The sequence below is a fragment of the Poeciliopsis prolifica genome, unplaced genomic scaffold (genome assembly GCF_027474105.1).
Source record: "Poeciliopsis prolifica strain line A6 unplaced genomic scaffold, Auburn_PproV2 SCAFFOLD035, whole genome shotgun sequence".
Classification (NCBI taxonomy): Eukaryota; Metazoa; Chordata; class Actinopteri; order Cyprinodontiformes; family Poeciliidae; genus Poeciliopsis; species Poeciliopsis prolifica.
This window is the reverse complement of record NW_026562410.1, coordinates 1058724-1078064: the sequence shown is the minus strand read 5'-3', so window position 1 is coordinate 1078064 and position 19341 is coordinate 1058724. Positions and strand designations below refer to the sequence as shown.

The 19341-nt window shown below is 39.2% G+C and overlaps 1 protein-coding gene across 2 annotated transcripts; it reads right to left on the bottom strand.

Annotated features, from left to right (window-relative positions):
* Positions 1-1451: 1451 nt before the first annotated feature.
* Positions 1452-18479, bottom strand: thbs4b (thrombospondin 4b). Of its 2 annotated transcripts, none has more exons than XM_055052386.1 (22): positions 18230-18479; positions 14485-14685; positions 13357-13607; positions 13148-13250; positions 12910-12992; positions 12773-12824; positions 12539-12690; positions 11220-11357; positions 9063-9140; positions 8800-8952; positions 8603-8707; positions 8428-8535; positions 7789-7948; positions 6944-7062; positions 6241-6293; positions 5968-6161; positions 4837-5015; positions 3822-3870; positions 3544-3740; positions 3265-3437; positions 2882-3021; positions 1452-2247 (listed from the first exon to the last, which is right to left on the bottom strand). In XM_055052386.1, the coding sequence occupies exons 1-22, from the start codon at positions 18306-18308 to the stop codon at positions 2189-2191; spliced, it is 2826 nt and encodes a 941-aa protein (XP_054908361.1). In that variant the 5' UTR covers positions 18309-18479; the 3' UTR covers positions 1452-2188. The 2 variants fall into 2 exon arrangements, with proteins under 2 accessions (XP_054908361.1, XP_054908362.1); XM_055052387.1 differs by having other exon boundaries at positions 14485-14682.
* Positions 18480-19341: the final 862 nt, after the last annotated feature.

Genomic DNA, 19341 nt, shown 5'->3' with positions numbered 1-19341 from the left:
TTTTCTTTTCTTTTTATTATTGTTGCTGTTCAGGGAGCAGTGAACCTCTTGATGTGCAACTCTTTTGTTCTGTGACAAAACATCCAGAGTCAACAAATATAGCAGCTTTTCAACAGAACTCTCTGAACAACAAAACTGAAAGATGATAAAACTGCTATGATCATAAGTCGCTCTGATGGACTGTTGTCTAGCAAGCAATGCATCAGATAGTTCTAGTATTAAATTGAGACTGCAAAGTTATTAGTGTTTGTATATACTTATGTATATACTGATGGCCTGACTGAGATGCAGTTTGTGTTGAAAAAGCCTCCAAAATGGGGCAGAAATAAAACATTTCTTCAAAAGTGTTATTGCAAAGGGTTCAGTTGCTTGTTCACAAAAATCTTACTGTTTTTAAAGGCTTTTTTCCTCTCAAGAAATGAAAACACAGCAACATGTTTATAATAATCTGAATAAAATTAATTTGTTCCTACTTAGGAGGGGGAATATTTTTCACAGTACTATAAGTAGTTTGTGTTATTTGCAACTAAAACTTTACATCAGGAAAAAGAACGTGCATCTGAGATTTGTTAGTGTTGTGTCAAAAACCAGATTAAACAATTTTCTTACCTTTTCTGTGTTAACGATGTAAATGCAGGTCTTTCAGCCATCAGCTAAATTTGAGATGCTGTGTTGTTGCTTGTTTCCTGTGAGATTCCTGAGAACAAAGCTGGCCCATGCTGCAGATGATCAGCTATAAAAAGGATTTTCTGACTAAGCAGTGCAGTGGTTATTGTTTCCACAGTCCTGCTGGGAATAAAGAGATGCTCTGTGAAGTAAAGTTTTTTTTATGAACTGGTCAGTAACCTAGTTTCATGGTAAAGAAGTATAAAACATTCTAGAAAACAGTGAAAATATTAGAAAAAAAAATTACCCTTTGGTTTGAGTAAACTTATTCTTTGGAGGAGGAAAGATCCAAACAAGTTGTTTGTTTTACAAAATCTCTAGCTTTAAATTGTTAACACATACATTATGTAGTTAATATTTAGAGTCTATCATATATAAGCTACTGACCAAAAGTTGTTAGAATGTGCATAATCCATAAAGAATGTGTTGGTTTGTCGATTGATGGCGGTGTCAGGTGTACAATTTCAGCATTTTTCCTCTAAATGTTCAACTGATCATTAAGGCAAAACAGCAAATTAATAGAACTAACTTGGTAAGAAACTATTTTGTTAATCCTAAGAACCTAGTCACAAAAACTTTAAGGGGTTTTAATGGCATTAATTGAGAAAAATGCTATGTGTATTTTTACAGAGTCTTTGTTCATGTCAGGTTACCGCTGATTTCAGGCAACATTTTCCCCTGCGTCGCTGATTTGGATGTATGAATGTCTGAGTAAAGGACAAAGAAGACAGCAGTCATTTCGGAATGAACGAAGTGCAACGTAGGATAATAAGGGGAACAACAAATGCACACAAGATTTTTATTTTCTTTACAGAAGCAGAAAAGTGAACACCATCTTCTTAAAACAAGGTATTTTATTGAGCAATTTATTATTTTTTTTCCCCAAGACACTTTTTTCCCTCTGTTTTTCTGGAGGAACTTGCAAATTACTGAGTGTCAGTTAAAATTTTGACATTTTAATACAAGAGACCAAAGAAATAATAGTCTATTATATGGGAAGTTCCTGCACAACCACAACTTACACTTGCCATCCACTGGAGACAAAGATATATTTGAAACATATATTTGAAAACATACAGGATGTTTGTGGTTGAAAATGGTTGATACATATTTTGTAATCAAATGATGCAGGTTGCTCATGTGGTTAAACTGCTTATTTTATATTTTCCCCCAAACAATACAGCTTTAAGTATTATCTGGAACATGTTTCTGATCTTCTGATATTTGTTGCATGAAGTGTAAACTTTATTATACTTAAAAACACAGACATTTATCTTTTCTTAACTGAGGCCTTTACAAGGAGGATTAGAGAGACCACATTTGAATAAAAGGGCACAGCAATAAATCCTACAGCACAAAATTGTAGTCATATATGTTTCTGTATCTGTAACACTGTAAAAAAAACCCCATACAAACACACACACACACACACGAACGCACCCCACCACACTCACATGCATACAGATGCACCCACACAGAGACGCCCTCCTGGTGGATCTGGAGTCATCTAAAAGTCTTGACTTTAGATTGAGTCAACGGTGTGTTGAGCGCTGAACTCCTGGAAATCCTCTGGGATGGTGTCTGTGGGAAGTGTTAGAGCACAAGGCATGAGGGGGGCTGAAAATAGTCTTTTTGAAACAAGATCAGACAAAACACCTTCTCAAACACAGGCCATGGGAAAGTGTATGCTGAGACTGATGAGTGAAGTGTTAGCGTTCGCTATGAAACCATGTAGAACATTTTAAAAAACTGAAAGTTAACGCCTCATTGGAGTCTCCAGGACTTCCTTAGATAGCTTTGTACAACAGCTGCCATTTTGTATTAACAGTGACTATTTCGTATTATGTGCTGTATAAAATCTGACATTTAAGTGTGATATATTATTGAAATAAAAAAGCAGTGTCCTAATTACTTTTTACTTTTGGATGAAAAGCGAAATATCTGGAGCTTCTCAGTCAATCACTCACAAATCTAATCAACGTGACAAGAATTTAAGTTGTGTGTACATATAATTAGATATTAATTGAATGTAAATAGCATCTTCAATATTTTTCATTTAGATATTTAAAAAAATATATTTGGACATAAAAATTAAGTCATGCATTTTTTTACAGAAAGAGTTTTATACATTTCCAGATTGCATAGTAACCGTGGGTGTATTATTCCATAAACTTACAGAAAGCAACCATGTAGAAGTGTGTTTGTATTTTTGTACCGTTGCAGCGATATTTCAGGTTGGACCAGATGATGTTTTCTTGTGAGAAGCAGAACACGCCGAGTCGCCCTCCTCGCATGGTTGTGTCGATAGTCACACCAGAATCTGCAACCAGCTGAGTTCCCTCGTAAAACCTCACTCTGAGCAAGAGAAAAAGGGAAACGTTGTTGCTCCTCTCTTTGATGAAATTTCTCTCATGTTGACTTCAAAGGCAACATGAGAACTTTCTGAAATTTCTGCTCAGACAACGCGCAGCATGATATTACTTCTCCTGCTTGGATATGAAAAGGGCTTTATCATGCGCAGAATATTCTTTTGTTTCTTTTAGTAAGAAGTAAAATTTGAAAGACTTCTTTCACAAAACCAGAAAGGGCTCATCATACCTGATGTATCCGACCTGTGGACGGTGCTGCAAATACCAGCGGTAGGAAACTTTATCCTTCCAGCCAACGTTCCTTGGGTCCTTCCACAGCAGACGCACCTGGTCGTTGGTGTCTCCTGTGTGCCACAGTGAGTTTCTCAAGTGTTCCCCAGGGCCCGACCTGGACTTCACAGCCTAAAACACAGAAAAACCAAAATGACAAAAGCATCAGAAACACATTTTAGACAAGCTGAGAGTGCCGATGCTCTACTGCTGCTGTGGAAATCCCTCCTGCTTTCACCTTCAGCTGGATGCCGGGCTCAGCCACAGCTCTGAAAGGGGTTGCCTGCCAGTAAGTCTGCTCAGTCTGCTTCCACATCACCACATAGAAGGACGACGAGTCCTGGTAGCCAAAGATGAAGCCGGCGTAGTCGTCGTCGGTAACCGTGTTCACGTGAAAAGTCCCCTCAAAGTCGACTCCACTGAAAGCAGTGTATCCTGGCACAAGAACATGCATGTTCAGGCGGGATTTTGTTCAGAAAAGCTGACTTGTCATTGACTGAGGACTGTGGATCCTACCAACAGCGAGTCCCGGGTCACTGTTCATGGTCTGCACTATTTCCATTCCCTGTTGAGAAACAAGGCACATTTGATGATTAGACACTTTGGGAGTTTTACATGTCTTAATAAGAAGGCTTTTTTTCTTTTTAATCTAAAATCATGTAATTAAAAAAAACTCAGCAATGAAACTGAATGTCAGTTGAGGTTCATTTAAATATATAGTAATTTTATAAGGAATTGTAAGACCATATACAAAAAATATATTAAGCATATAGACACCCAATAACTCTTTAAGCCTTTTGTGACATGTATCATGTGCAATTAGACAAAAACAAACAAAACTGTCACAGGGAAAAATATAAAAAAATAACACCAGAAAAATCCATCCGCATTAGTCTACCAACCCTTTTACTAATATTTTCTTAGTGGACCATTGGTCTCAGATTGAGCATTAATTTTTCTGTCTGTCAGCATCCCGCATAATTGACTTGGCAATAATTTTCCACTTCATTGAGCAAAACCTCCCCAAATCTGTCAGACTACGAGAACGTCTCTGCTCCACAACCATGTTTGGTGTCAGATTTAACTCTGGATTTAACCAAAACTTAAATACTCTTTTGATTGTCATTTTTTGTTGATATTAAGATATTGATTTTAATTCTTATTGATGATAAAAAGAAGTAAAACAAAACAAATCTGATTTTCAGTGAACACTTGTTTGTCTTTCCTTTTGGAATTTAGGTTTGGCATCACCAGATCGTAACAAAACTCCTGAACCCTTGGTTTATATTTCAGTAACTGAACTGATTGATAGAGCGGTTTTGGGGCCATTTTGTAGACAGAAAAGATTATGAAATTTCAAATAAAGAAGTCAGAAGTGTAAAAGAAAGAACATAAAAAATAGAGCTGTCAACATTTTGCAAATCCTTCACTACAATGCACTTCCTTCCATATCCACATATTAATATATATCTAACCATAATCATGCTTTAACTTAGACCACATTAAGACTCTCAGAAGGCAATAATCTAACCTGGTTGAGGACAACCCAGTTGGGGTCGATCTGTGCATCTCCCTCTGGGTCCAGCACCACTGTCTGGTAGGCCCTGAAGTCTGTCAGGGTGACCTCAGCGTTCTCAGGGCAATTGTCAATCCGGTCAATCACTTTGTCCTGGTCAAAGTCGGACTCACAGATATCTCCAACGCCGTCATCTGATGAACATCAGAGGGGAAGGAAATGAAGCTAAAGCGACTAAAACCGTTTTCCTCACCATCCTCAGGGTGAGCTTGGCCATTACTTTCTTTGCTCTGAGAATTTGTTCATATTTGACTGGTGTTAACTGAGCAAAGGATACAAAGCCCTGCAAAAAGTATTTCACAAAAAAGTTCGCTTTTGGTGTCTTCTGATCACTTGTTTCCTTCAACTCTACAATCTCTATTTCATGTTCATCATTGCTTAAAAATCACAATAATAGACATTGAATTTTGTGTCTCTAATGAGACAAAATATGAAAAAGGTCAAGAGGCATTAATGCATTAAAAAAGCATTGCTGGTGAAGTTGCTCTGACACCAAAACAATTAAAAATGTTCAGCACTTCCCAAAGTGTTTGTCGGTGAGACTAAAGCTGGTAAAAAAAAACCCAAAAACCCCCAAAAACATGGTAAAGAACTAAAAGTAATAGCTGAAATGCTGGGGTCAGCTGTGAATCAAATAAAAGTCATCATCAGACCCTGCAAAACATCTTGAAAGTTTCTGTCTGCGATGCACTTCTGAACTTTCCCATCAAAACATTGTCGACCCACTTAATTTTCACAGACACTCAGCCTCTCTCGAAGACCATTTAACGAGACTAATGTCACAGCGACTTATGAAATTGGCAAATATTTCAAGCGCAAAAAGTGTGCTTTTACTCCCCCCTAAATCGCAGCTTAATCTGCTCGAGGCTGCCAGCGCTTGATCTGTGTGGGTGTAAAAGTGGAGCACAGAGGAAAGAACAAAAAAAATAAAAAAAGAAATGGCAGCCAGCTACATTTCACGGAGGATATGCGCACTGAGTTAAATCAGTCTTGAACAGAAATGCAGGTTTTAGCACTTCAGAACAATTTAGTGATTGCGCAGCTTTCACTGCGAGGTGCAGATCATTCTCATCTGCTTAAACTCACTGTTGTCATCGATCTGGTCGGGGTTGGGCACCAGCCTGCAGTTGTCTGGTCCGGGCGGTAGAGTATCTGGGATCCCGTCATTGTCATCATCGTCGTCACATTCGTCTCCCAGCCCGTCTTTGTCGGTGTCCAGCTGTGAGCTGTTAATCACTAGTGGACAATTGTCCTTGGTATCCTGGTGACCATCGCCATCGCTACAGGGGAAGTGACACAAAAACATGGCATTAACCATAATAAACCTCACAGAAGCACACACGGTGACAGGGTTTTTACCTGTCTTGGTTTGTGTCGCACGAGTCTCCAACCAGGTCATTATCAATGTCAGACTGAAAGGGAACAGGAGTTCAACAGGTCACACAATGCATTTTTATGCATTTCACTCGAACTTAATGAGACGGACCAACATGAAGTGGTGCGCAGCAGTGAAGTGGCAGGAAAATGATGCGTGATTCCACATGTTTGATAATGTTTTTGCAATTATTAATGAACAAATCATGGCATGAATTTGTATCAGCTCTTCTAAGCCAATCATTGGTGAATCAGCATTGATAGTTGCAAATCTTTTGGGGTGTTTTCATCAGTATTGTGCATTTACAGTGGAGGTCATCACATAAAAGCTGTATTTGTACTGAGATTATCACAGCCAGTTAGTGGAATACAAAACTAACTGGGTGATATCAGAAACAAATTGGTTGCACTGGATTTTAGGAGAGACAGGCGCTCAGTTTATCTCCACTGACGTAAAAATGTTGTAAATCACATATCATTTTTATTCCACTATTACTTTCTGGTGGTTTGTCACATAAAATACTTATAAAATACATTAAAGTGCAAGGTTGTAATATAACAACATATGCTTTGCTTTTATGAGATGACCTTGACATTACAGGCGTCTCTGTGTGTGTGTGTGTGTGTGTGTGTGTGTGTGTGAAGAATTTGTTGCTCTATGGGTTTTATCTATCTGACTTTGCTCAACCTGGTTTGGGTTGGGGATGTCAGGGCAGCTGTCGCAGGCGTCCCCCACGCCGTCTCCATCCCGGTCCAGCTGGTCTCTGTTCTGGACACGCTGGCAGTTGTCCAGGAAATTTCTCACACCTATTCACACAACACACACAGTGGAAAGCTGAATTCTTGTCATAAATATGTTAAAAGAAAACAAAAAAGAAGAAATCGGCTTTAGTACAAAAATGCAATAATTTATGGATTGAAGGGATTTCACTTATGCAGTTACCAAGGAGGAAAGACATATTGATGAGTCAAAGAGAAAAATGGACAGACTAAAATTAATTCATGTTCTGTTCTTTGTACGTCGACCACTTGGGGGCACTGTTGTACTTGCTGTATTCGTTCATTCAGTTTGCACCCTGATTGTATTTTTATTCATCGCATGGAGGCAGTAGCTGCACCACAAACCTAGAAAGGTCAAGCAGCTCAAACAGCAGTGGAGGAAGACAAGCTATCCTCTGTCCTGCAGGTTTTTTTTTTTTTTAGGTGTAATCATACCAGTGAATGATCAAAGCTCTTGGGTTAACCTGAGATTGGATATGACTTATTTTTCTCTCCCCCCATTTTCAGTCTTCTTTCGTCTCTGCTTGCTTATGAATCCCATCACAGTAGACTCCGTTGATGCACTGAGACAACGTGATTTAGAGGGATCTGGGACAACCTCACCTGCTTGTCTTCTTTTGTTCTTCTTCATAAATTAACGTGAGGACATTTACGTGGAAACATGGAAGACAGCGCAGACAACTTTAAGAGCCTTCAGTGATGTTGGTTACATAACACAAACGTCAGTGTTGGTGATGTAATTTCTCTTCATACCGTCTCCGTCCATATCATCGTCGCAGGCATCTCCTTTGCCATCTCCGTCAGTGTCCCGCTGGTCGGGGTTGTTCACCGAGCGGCAGTTGTCACAGGCATCGCCGTGGCTGTCTGCATCACTGTTCCTCTGATCCACGTTGGGCTTCAACCGGCAGTTGTCCTAAGACATGCAGGAGACATGGACGTCTGATCCAAAGTGCCTCACCAAAGAATTTCCAAAGAATTGGAAATTTTCACATTTTTCAGGTTATAGCCATGAGGATTTTATTGTGTTGGGATTTTATGAAATTTAACAATATGAAATTTCTGTTGGATTATAAAAACAATACAACTTTAAAGTTGTGGTGTGTGTTGTAAATGGATGTCTTTATCAAATTCGATCTTCTTTACATTTAAGTCTTTGCAAAACGACTTCTGTGAACACACACTTGAAAGATTTGGAACTTTACTTTGACTTGGCCATTGTGAGCCAGGTTCTAGCACATCAGAATAAATCCTGTTACTGCTCCTGTTTTATTTGACTTAAGAGCTACTTCAGATTAGTACATGACTTTAGTTTAAGAAAACACTTTTGCAAGGCACTTTATTAATAAATTTAAAAAAAAAAGCCGATGAATTTCCAGTCAGATTTTGACTCACCTGCTCATTGGGAATACCGTCACCATCTGCATCGTCATCACATGCGTCTCCTTGGCCATCTCTGTCAGCGTCCTCTTGACCAGAGTTAGGAACAAATATGCAATTATCCTGCAGAGACAAGAAGGTTAGATAGAGTTCCATCATGTCACCTTCGACAGACAACCACTTTTTGTACCTTTCTACAGTTTGCATCCTTGCACTTGAGTTTTTCATCCGGGTATCCATCAATGTCCGTGTCTTTCCCACACAGGTATCCGTTACCCGCCCAGCCAATTCCACACTGAGAAAGCAAATGAAACACCTTCCAGAAAGAGCACCAAATATGCCACCAAGTCAGACATTCGAGTGCAGAAATGTGGGCTCAAGTCCTACCTGACAAGAAATGCTGCCATCTCTTTCTCGAATGCACTCGGCGTTGACGTCGCAGGGGTTGGTCAGGCTGTTTCCACAGCTGAGCTCTGGCTCACAGCCTCTCACCTGATCTCCTGTGAACCCAGTCTTACAGCTGCCACAGTAAAAGGAGCCCTGTGGGAGAAATGAGAGCAACTGTGAATGACTTGTAAAAGCAATGTTAATAAAAAGGAGAAGAATATACCCAGCATGATCCGCATGTGTTGGTTGGAGTGTATTCTTACCACAGAGTTGTGACAGATGGAGTTTGCAGTACAGCCACCATTGTCGGGTCCTTTGCATTCATCAATGTCATCGCAGACCTGAAATGGGTAGAAAGGAGCAAACGAGTCCAAAATGAATTACAGTGTTTGGCATTGTGACAAATTCTACAAAGCGCATTGTTTCAGTAATGAATCTGTTTCAAAATGCCCCCCACAGCAAAAAGCATTCCCCGATGTGGAGTCTGTGAATAACAAATTACAGAGTTAATAATTAAAACGTAGAATATTGTAAATATTTGAACTCCACATGTATATTACATTGTGGCTGCATTTAAAATTCAATTAAAAACAACACCACTTGGTAGTCCTTCAAGACTTGATTTATAGTCTGACCTTACGCTGGAAACCGTCACATTAGCTGCAAATAATATAAACTAATCAGGCAGAGGTTCAGTCTTAAACTGACACATGGCTAAACCAAAAATTATAATTTTTTTTGTTATAAAGACATGTTATAAACTGATATCACATGAAATTACAAGAAGTTTGCTTGTTGTTGTGTGCACAACTTTCTACAAACTTTTGTTCAATGTTTAAACGATTGAACATCTTTTAAACATCTTTTAACCTGAATGCCTCAAAAATCAAATAAATTACAGGCCTGTGGAATAAGTTTTAAATGACTCATGACTTAACACTGTTTTGACTCAATTGATCATACGTTTTTTATAAACAGATTTCATATTATGTTGGTTTTTAACTTATAATCTGACCAAACAAAGATTGCATAAGGGGTTCCTCAGAGCACTTCTCTCAGCTCACTTTTTCTCAGCCATCTTCAGTGGCTTTATGGACTACTACAAGATTGCCTGGATCTATACTGATAACATTTATATTTTGGTGTCATCACCTGTTCTCCATCTATGCATATGCAGCAGACATTACTTTAGGTTCTAGATTGGCAACTAGAAAATATTGTTCATAATGTCATTCATAAAACTTCAAGTTTTATTATGAGGTTATCATTTGGGTTCAGTTTTAGTCACTTTAAAATTGAAAGAACTCATCAAATGTTTGACTTCAAAACCTTTCTGAAAGTTTCCAAATTGAGAAACAGATATGTAATGGGTTCTTATGGCATGAGACCTTGAGATATTAAAATGTTACATTGTTTCTCATCTAAGAGAAATCCACCCTGCATGTGCTACCTAGTTATTGACAGCATGACATTGTCTGTTGAATAACTGTCCCATATGTGAATCTGAGTACTAGCAATAGGGCTTTAACTGTGTGCAGAACATAATCTCTAAGACTCATATTTCAAACTAACAAAGAAATAGTTATTATGTTGTTTTGATAGAGCAAAGACTTCTTTTTGGATCGACTCCCAGCATTCAGTTTTAAAAGCTTTACTACTTTCACAATGTTTATCTGGCAGCATTTCAAGAGCACATGAAGAAACAAGGACAGAAAATACAAAGGAAGAATTGCAAACTCTGTGCCCATGCTGTCACTGGGTAAGTGACGACAGCAAACACTAAAGCTGAAAATTGTTTTAGAATTTCACGTCACTATTATACTGTCAGCGAGGATATACAAATGCATTGCATATTATAATATTCTACCCTGATTACAGATTGTATACTTGCTTATAAAATGAATAACAGAGAAAAAGGATATTTTGTTTTTCACTGCTAAAATCTAGTCTCATCTTGTTCTCGTGAATACAATATGCTGTTTTCTTTTTTTTTTAATTCTACTGAAAAGTCCTCTTAAATCAGCTTAGTTTTTTTTCCACGTTTTGAGACATTTTCTAATTTTTAATTTGTACCTGCTTTTAGGAGAACTGGCTTTTAGTCAGCTGTTTCTCTTGGGAAGTCACAAGATTCATTTATTGTGACGATGCGTTTTAACTTTGAATGTACTTCAGGTTTGTTCAGACAAAGTGAAGATTTGAAAATTCGTGTTTAGTGATTTCAGCTTAGAGTGAAACTTTCAGTCTTGTGAAAACAGAAAGTAAATAAAATGTTGAAAGCTTAATAAATAAATAAAAAATATCACACCAAGCAGTAGATTGATTTTAGGTTTTAACTTTGATTAGCTAAAAAAAAAAAAAAGAAATCACTCAAAACAAAGTGATTGTTAAATTGTGCTGTTTCCTTCATGTTTAACTCATACCTGTTTGTTGGTTTGAGCGAACAAAATGCCCACGCCCTCCACCGGCAGGCCGACGTAACCCAGTGGGCAGGCGTCGCAGCGGAAGCCGGGGGCGGTGTTAACGCACTTCACTCCAGGGAAGCAGGGGTTAAACTGGCACTGCAGAAAAGGAGGACATAAGCTCTGCTGAAGCAGCAGAAATGTACATGTTCCTCGCAGGGCTTCTCTCTAAAAGTTTCTGGACCCGGTAACCTTTTTGCTAATGAGATGGGGTGGGGGGAAGAGGCTGAAGGGGCCGGCCTTCTGAAATGGGCCAGTACAAACAGAGAAACACACACACCTTCTTGCACTTATGTTCAGAGGATTTATGGACTGCTATCTCTTTCCAGCACTTTTACCTCTATGCCATGTTCGGGCCCTTGAAGTGTCATCAGACCCTATGCCTCTTATTGATTGAGTTTCTGTTTGCACCTGCTTCTAAAAGTTCCCCAATATGGCCAAAAAAGTCATAATGAATCCTAAGAGGTATGGGGAATCACTCATGATGCAAGAAAACTGCAATAAAAATATTTCTAAAACTATATTCTGCGAGACCAATGGTTTGCTTTGATTTATTGGTCATCCCTGGTTTTCATTTCTTAATAGAATTCAGTGGCGAGGAATTCACCGCCTTGTCACACAAGTAGTGACGACACCATCTGGTTTTTATTCATTTCTTTTTCGTACTACAGGATCTTGTGACTGCGAGGGAATGGGTTTTCGGGACTTTATGAGTGAGGTTCATAGCTGGTCAGACACTGACTTAATCACAATCAGGTCTACAAATATAGACCCCCTGCATGTTACTGTTTACATGAGGACGTTTCGCGCATGCGGACAAAGATGGAGGGCGAAAGGACAATTCTTTTACAAGCCATCCACATGCAGTGTGGACAAATATTATTGCTCCACAGCAAAGTACAACTCGGAACCACTTATTTCTCTCTGCATCAGCTCAGCTACGCGAAGACTCGTTGCAATGGCAACTAACAACAACAACAACAAAAAACACTCAAATATTTCCCACACAAAGAGCAGAACATTCAGTTAGTTCATACATTAAGCAAATAGAAATATTAATGATTTTATCATCTTGTATTATTTACGCATGTCACTGGAATTAAGGTATTTAGACAGAAATCTAAAGCTACTGTGTGTAACAGATCAGATCCAAAAAAACAGATATGCCTATTGCTGCTACAGTGATATCTCCCTCCGGATAAATATGGCCAACATTTATTGTCACTTAACTGATCTATATATAGGAAGAAGGACAAACAAACCATTGAGTTACACTTTACCTCATCAACATCATCACAGTTGAAGCCATCTCCAGTGTAGCCATCAGGACAGGGTGCACACTCCACACCATTTGCTGTCTCAATACACATATCATCGCGGAAACAGACACCAGGAGCACATCTCGGTTTCTCCACCTCTGTTCCACCCAGACCTTGAAATTGCAATCAAAGCACAGTTGTTTCACATCATTCTTGTTGTTGGTGAATGAAACTGAAACAGGAAAATGTTCTTACCACAAGCCTGACACTCTGAAATAGTGTTTCGGAGAAAAGATGTTTCCTTAACCTGAAAGAGATTGTCCGGTTGGAAGGTCAGTGCTGAAGAGGAAGGGATTGAGAAGACTCAGAGAAACTGTTTGAAAGTAAGTTACCTGCTGGATGAGGACGTCTTTGAGCTCGTTTATCACCTTTGTTAACTCCAGCATTTGATTTGACAGCTGCTTTGTGTTGACCCCTACAAGAAAGTGAATGTTATGTTGCTTAGCTGGAACAACAGTGGGGGATTTCCTCATTAACTGGATTCTGGATGTTGTTTTTATGACTTGGGATGTTGTCAGGGGAAGTATTTAGCCTTCTCAATGAGCAATTACTCACTAAATAGATTCTTACCTAAAGTTTGAACCGAATCTCTTTGCTGGAAATGGCAGTCTTGCAATGATGCAACATTCTCAAATGAGTCCCCAACCACTAGTTTCAGCTCGTCTAAGCTCTCCTGTTAGAGCAACACAAAAGGTAATGCTTTGTGTGTCTGTCTTTGAACATGTCAGAGACAGAAAGTTGGGCCTTTAGTGTGGAGTTATTGTAAGGAACATGTTTACCTGATCCCTGGCTTGCATCGTCTTTAGCTCTACCAAGCCATACCCCGCTGGCAAACCCTGGAAGGCGGCAGGAAGATCCCGGACCGTCTCAACCATCCTGCAGTCCAGATGTAGCTCCACCCCGCCTGGCCCCTGCTGCTGCAGACCCTTCAGGTGGAACAACAGCCGGTGCTGCTGGCCGTCCGCCAGCACAAGGTTGTTGAAGCTAACAGAGCTCATTCTCTTGTCAGTCCGCAAGTAACGCAACACAGCTTTGAGACGTTACAACCATGTAGGAGACAGAAAAAAAAACAGGTAAAATATAAGAGCATTTATTTCCACAATACCACAGTAACATGCCAACATGTAAATTATGCTATCCTGCCTTAATGTTTACTATTTTCTTCCTCTTTATTTATGCTTAAAATAATTAAATTATGCTCCTTTTGCCAAATGCAGGGCTGCACAGTAGCACAGTTGGTAGCACAGCTGCCTTGCAGCAAGAAGGTCGTTGGTTTAATTCCCAGCCCGGGGTCTTTCTGCCTAGAGTTTGCATGTTCTCCCTATGCATGTGTGGGTTCTCTCCAGGTACTCCGGCTTCCTCACTCAGCCCAAAAACATGATTGTCATCTTTCTAAATTCTCCCTGTGTGTGTGTTTGTTTATCATGTCTATCTCTGTGTTGCCCTGCGACAGACTGGCGACCTGTCCAGGGAATACCCGGGTCATGAGATCGGCACCAGCATCCCTCTTCACCCCACTCGAGACAAGTGTGTTAGAAAATGGATGGATGGATGCCAAATGCAGGTTAAAATTTAAGTTATTTTGACAGAAGGTTAATGTCTTTTAGATGTAAATATAAAAAGTGTAGCGTTTTGAGAATCTCTTCACATACCAAACAAAGTAACACAATTTTTTTTCTGTAAACACAATACTGGCTGTTGATTGTTTTTGTCTTGCATTTACGCCCCGTTGTATTTGAACAGTTGTCAAATAGCATTCAACTGAGAGTTGCGCTGTTTAAAAATGGGGGTCAAAAGATACAAATTTTGAACTGATGCTGACGAATTCCTAAAAATGTTAAATATTTATACAAAAATATTGATCGGCGCAGCTTCTCAGTTCCAGCTCCTGTTTCTTGTCTACTTACCCCGGTTGAGCTTCCCCATTACGGTGAACTCAAAATACTTGCTGTTGTCCCTTGGGTTGAACAGGCCAAACAGCGTGGTTCCAGTCTTGGGCTGCAGCTTGAAGGTGGTTAAGATGAAAGCCTCATTCACCCCTTGTTCAGCCAAACCTCCCTGCAGCAGGTCTGGCAAGCAGTCAGGTGAGGTGAGCAGATCGTAGACTGCTGACAGGGAAAAAGAAATGAAGCACACAAGCAGTGAATAATGAGGTATGAATATTTTGCTACCTGCAGCCACACTCGGGTGTAAACAGGCTTCCAGTCGACAAGAATTTGATGATGATGTCCGAGTGTTTGTTGTTCTTGGAGATTTCTGTGCAAACTTGGCAGGATCAGAGGAACCACATAAAAATAGGACTTGAGGTAAATCAAAGCTGTGGACTCAAACCTTAGTTTCATCTGCGGTCTTTAATAAAGGTGATTGAGATCTGGAATATTCCTTTGAGTAAATGTATGGTCAGAAGCATGGCAGAATTTGGAAGGCAAATGCAGAAGAGGAACAAAATATTATAAACCAACGCCCCCACTAATTTTCATGGTTAGAATTTCCCTTTAATGAAGTAACTTGGGAGTTGTTACGACCACAGAAAGATTGGCATTGATCCTCTAGTCCACCATCTGCAAACACTGTGAATACACAAGTACCATAAAGCAGTCAGCAAGGGCATCTGTTGAGACGGGGCAAAATTACTCCCAAATGGTTTCAAAGTCTGGCCAATTTTTTTTTTTTTTTTTTGAGGGAGTATTTATTTATTTATTTTTGCAAGACTCCCTCAGATGAAAATTCTCCTTTATTTTACTTTGAAACATATATTTCTAATTCATGGGACAGACATGTAAGCCATCAAATGGGACTGACTCACTAAATGTATATTTTTTTTGATAATGTTTTAGGAAAAAAATATGCTTCTTTTTGTATGAAAACCAAGTGCAGCAGCTGTGTTTATGGTCAAACCAGATAAAGGTCACAAAACAAAATAACAAAGAAACATCTAGGACCTTAGAGTATCTCTACACATATAAACCTCATGCAAAGAGATGCTATTCATGCACAGATACTTTGGGCTGCTACCCAAAGTATCTGTGCTATGGAAATGTTTTTTATTTTTGTGTGTATTTTTTTTTTTGTCTTTGGCGTTTAAGGGTCAATGGTATCGTTCACAAGACACCCAGAGAAAGTATCTCATTTCACCCTCCTGATTAACCTCAAATTTCAAGCTCCATAAAACAAGATCAGTATAAAGCTACAAAGCAATCCAGAGTCATGTCCTACACTTAGTGGCAGCACATGAATCAGATACAGTTAGTTTACTATTAAGAAAGCAAATGGTAGAAACACTCTTTGGTTTGCTGCTTACCTAATTCTTTGCATTTGAGTTTTTGTGTAAAAACAAAACAAAACAAAAAAAACCCTGATTGTTTTCACGTTTTTTTTTTTTTTTTAAATAATGTCAAAGTGTTTGTGTAATGGCAGAAATAAATCATCAGCATTGGAATACACTTTACATAAACTGTCTAACATCTCATTAGGCAACTACTATGCCGGCTAATGAAAATGGACTGATAGAAAACTCAAGCCCCTCATTTATGCTTTTTGCTTGAAAGCAAAAATGTGAAGTCAGGGTGAAAGTACTTTAATGGATATTAGTGGGTAATGCTTTCACATTTTGCAGCATATTTTTTTTAAATGATTTTAATTTATGAGCATCACTTATCTACTATATTTGCCACAATCACTGTGTGACTGGGTGTATGACTGATTAAAGTATAAAGCGTTTGAAATCGTCAAAGCAGACAAAAATGCTACACAAGTAGAGGCAAATTACCACTTATCATTATTTTTTAATATATTTTTGATGTGTGCTTTTCATGTTATGCTTTTCATGTTTCCACTCCTGCAAAATTAAAAACAAACATTGAAAAAGCAATGTCACTTTTGGAAAAGCGGTTTTAGTCTTAATTTTTTTTTTTTTTTTGATGGTTAAATTATTGAGCTCAGCAAAAATGTTCTAATGGGTGAATATGTTGATAATTAGGCATTTTCCTATAAAATCTTTGGTGTTCCTTTTTCACAATAAAACTGGCAGCAAAATCTTATTGTAGAAGGAGCTTTTATTATGTTAGCAAGAACTCACTGACATTTCTTAGCGATTTCTTAGGACTATTAAGTCCTAAGAACAATCTAAGCAGCTAATAAAAAAACAATATTGGCATTCAGTTTTCATGTGGTACAAATGGAAAGAAAATCTTATTTCAAAGTTTCTTTAAATATCTGTACCAGTTGACAGGACCAGGACTAAAGCTCACTTCCTGTAGCATCTAGCTGTGCTGCAGTGTTAAAGTGACAATGTTAGCTTGTAAGTCAGCAGGAACAACAAGTAGTGAGTTAGTCACAGATTTTTTTTTTTCTTGTCTGCAATGGTTGTACGTCAACAACATTTAGGATATTTTTGTTCATTTGCTCGTCGTATTTTGAAAACAGCGGTTTTTGCCGCTGGTTAGCTAACGTTACGGGTCAGTTGCTGTGTCTGGCGAGCTTCAAATCCCTTCTTCTCAGTCAAACTGCTTCACAAGCAACAGCTTAGGTCCAGATTACTCTACAATCCTAAAACCACATCTTTTAATCATGCTACCTAACGAAACTAAAGAAATACTTTCCCCGCATGAAGGCCTCCTTCTCCCTTCTCATCACATTGTTTATTTATTTATTTTTCGTCAGATATTCTTTGTACCTCCCGAGGAATTTCAAAACTCACCAACTTCAGCAATCAGCAAAGCCATTGCACCGATCATTCCTATTAAAGTCAAACTGGAGTAATCGTTTCAAATTGGTACCACTCAGTGAACTCCAGTCAAGCAAGCTGCAATTTGCAAGGGAAATGACAGCTGATTAATTTGGACCGGTTGTATACATAACGCTAGGCACCATGGGATTGTGGGGATTAATGAGTGCTTGAAAGGCGAGCCATCAATCACCTGGTTTGATCAGTACAAAGCTAAGGAATGCAAACATTTCACGGTCAGCAGGTCTGTTTTTGTGTGGGACTTTGGTGATGTATGCATGTTGGCTTTTGAGTGCGTGTCAGACAAAGAGAGAGTGGAGAGTGTGGAGTCCAGAAAATGATCATCCCTGATTATTATGTTTGACCAAGCTAGGAATTCATTTAAATAAGCGCAAGCCAGACAGCTGAGACTACTCAAAGTTGAACTAATCAAACAGTTCTGGCTCGCAGGATTTCAAAAGAAGGGTCTTAAAACTTTCATCTGCCTTCATTCATTTTCCCCTTCCTGTCAGAAACACAAAGAATTTTTTGACTACCTCATCTTCTCAACAGTTGACAGGAACATTTAGCATTTTTCTCACACCTCTGTGAGTGTCACTCAGAACGTCTGAGCCTTTATGTTCTCCGGGTCTGCAAATGATATTCGCTTTCACAGTGTCTGCTTCGCCATTATCCCATTAAATCTAACAAATGTGTGGTGAGACAGTGAGTGGTGGAGCCATTAAATCTTCTCTGACATATTAGGGAAAATTGCATGATGACAGTGAATTTAGAAACTTCCAAATAAAAAGGATGCCTGTATTTTATTTGTTTCTGGGAGTTGAAATAAGCACGTTTAAAAACAAGCTTTACAAAGGAAGCATTTACACCATTTAAGTTGTTATTGGCAATGCCAATGAAATACAAAATGAAATAGTAACACTCACCCAAAGCCTGGGCCTCTGCATGTAAGCACAGGTTCAATAACAGCGGTGGGAGCAGGATGACGAATGTCCACAAAATCATTTCAGAGTCAGACCTGGAGGTTTCCTGCAGAAGCTTATCTTGCACTGGTTTCCTTTTTTATTTATTTTTTTTTAGATTAGAAATAAGCCAAGCTTTACATGTCCAGTCTTTCTTAAACTGTTGACTACTTAGTGTATGTGTCTGATTTGTGAATAAGAAAGACGGGGGAGATCGTAGGAGTGTTGTTAAGGGAGGAGCATTGGGGCTTGAACCTGCTTTTAAACCTTCCTCAGACTGCCCCATGCAGAGAAGGAGTGACCAGGGGGAAACTCTTGGCTCCTAGCAGCAGCTCCTGATTCCTGAAGGGTATTTCACAATTCCCCTGATCACGAGCAGCTCCTAACTCACAGGATCCCAGGTTAACGAGCAAAAAGTCAAACCACACCGAGCAAAAGGTATATTTAGAAAAACGGGGTCACGCTTGAGGGGATTCACTGAAAATGTGATTTCTATGTTCAGACAGTGTGAAGAACTGGGGAAATTCTTTTACCTCCCTTCCAGTGGATTAGATGTAACACCTTTTTCAAATGTCCCAGATTTCCTCTCCTATCGCTGGGCTCTTGCAGGAAATGAGGGCTCCAGAACTCACACCTTAACAAGCCGTGCTAACCAGCTTCAGACAAGTGGCTGGCTCACCAGGCGGCCAGGTCGTCGGCATGTCTGGGGAAGGTGATGAGACCAAATTCTTTCCGAAAGTTTTGCATCCTCTGTATGACGTTTGTATTTCACTTTTGTGTCATAAAAGAGTAAGCCAGTGGGTTGGCTGCTGCTTTTGAGCCCCAACAAATAAACAATATTTGTCCGAAAATGTTTGAAGCGTTCATTCTCGAAAGTCTTCTGGGTCCCCACATGGTTTTGCAAACAAACACAAACACGAGCTTCTATAGCAACAAACAGCAGCAAGTGACTCATAGTTTCCATACATCTAGAGGTTATTCTGCGTTTGGCTGTTCTTTGTTGTACATTGAGTGCACCCCATCAGGGGCACTCGGGTGGATTTTCAAAATGATCCTTTAAAGAAGGCCCCCACAGA

Bases quoted from the DNA above. Each gene is read 5' to 3' on its own strand.
- thbs4b (XM_055052386.1), bottom strand. From the start codon at position 18,308: ATGATTTTGTGGACATTCGTCATCCTGCTCCCACCGCTGTTATTGAAC. The intron at 13,608-14,484 runs GTAAGTAGACAA...AACGTCTCAAAG, and splicing joins AATGGGGAAGCTCAACCGGG to CTGTGTTGCGTTACTTGCGG. The intron at 6,294-6,943 runs GTTGAGCAAAGT...GTTCCCTTTCAG, and splicing joins ACATCCCCAACCCAAACCAG to TCTGACATTGATAATGACCT.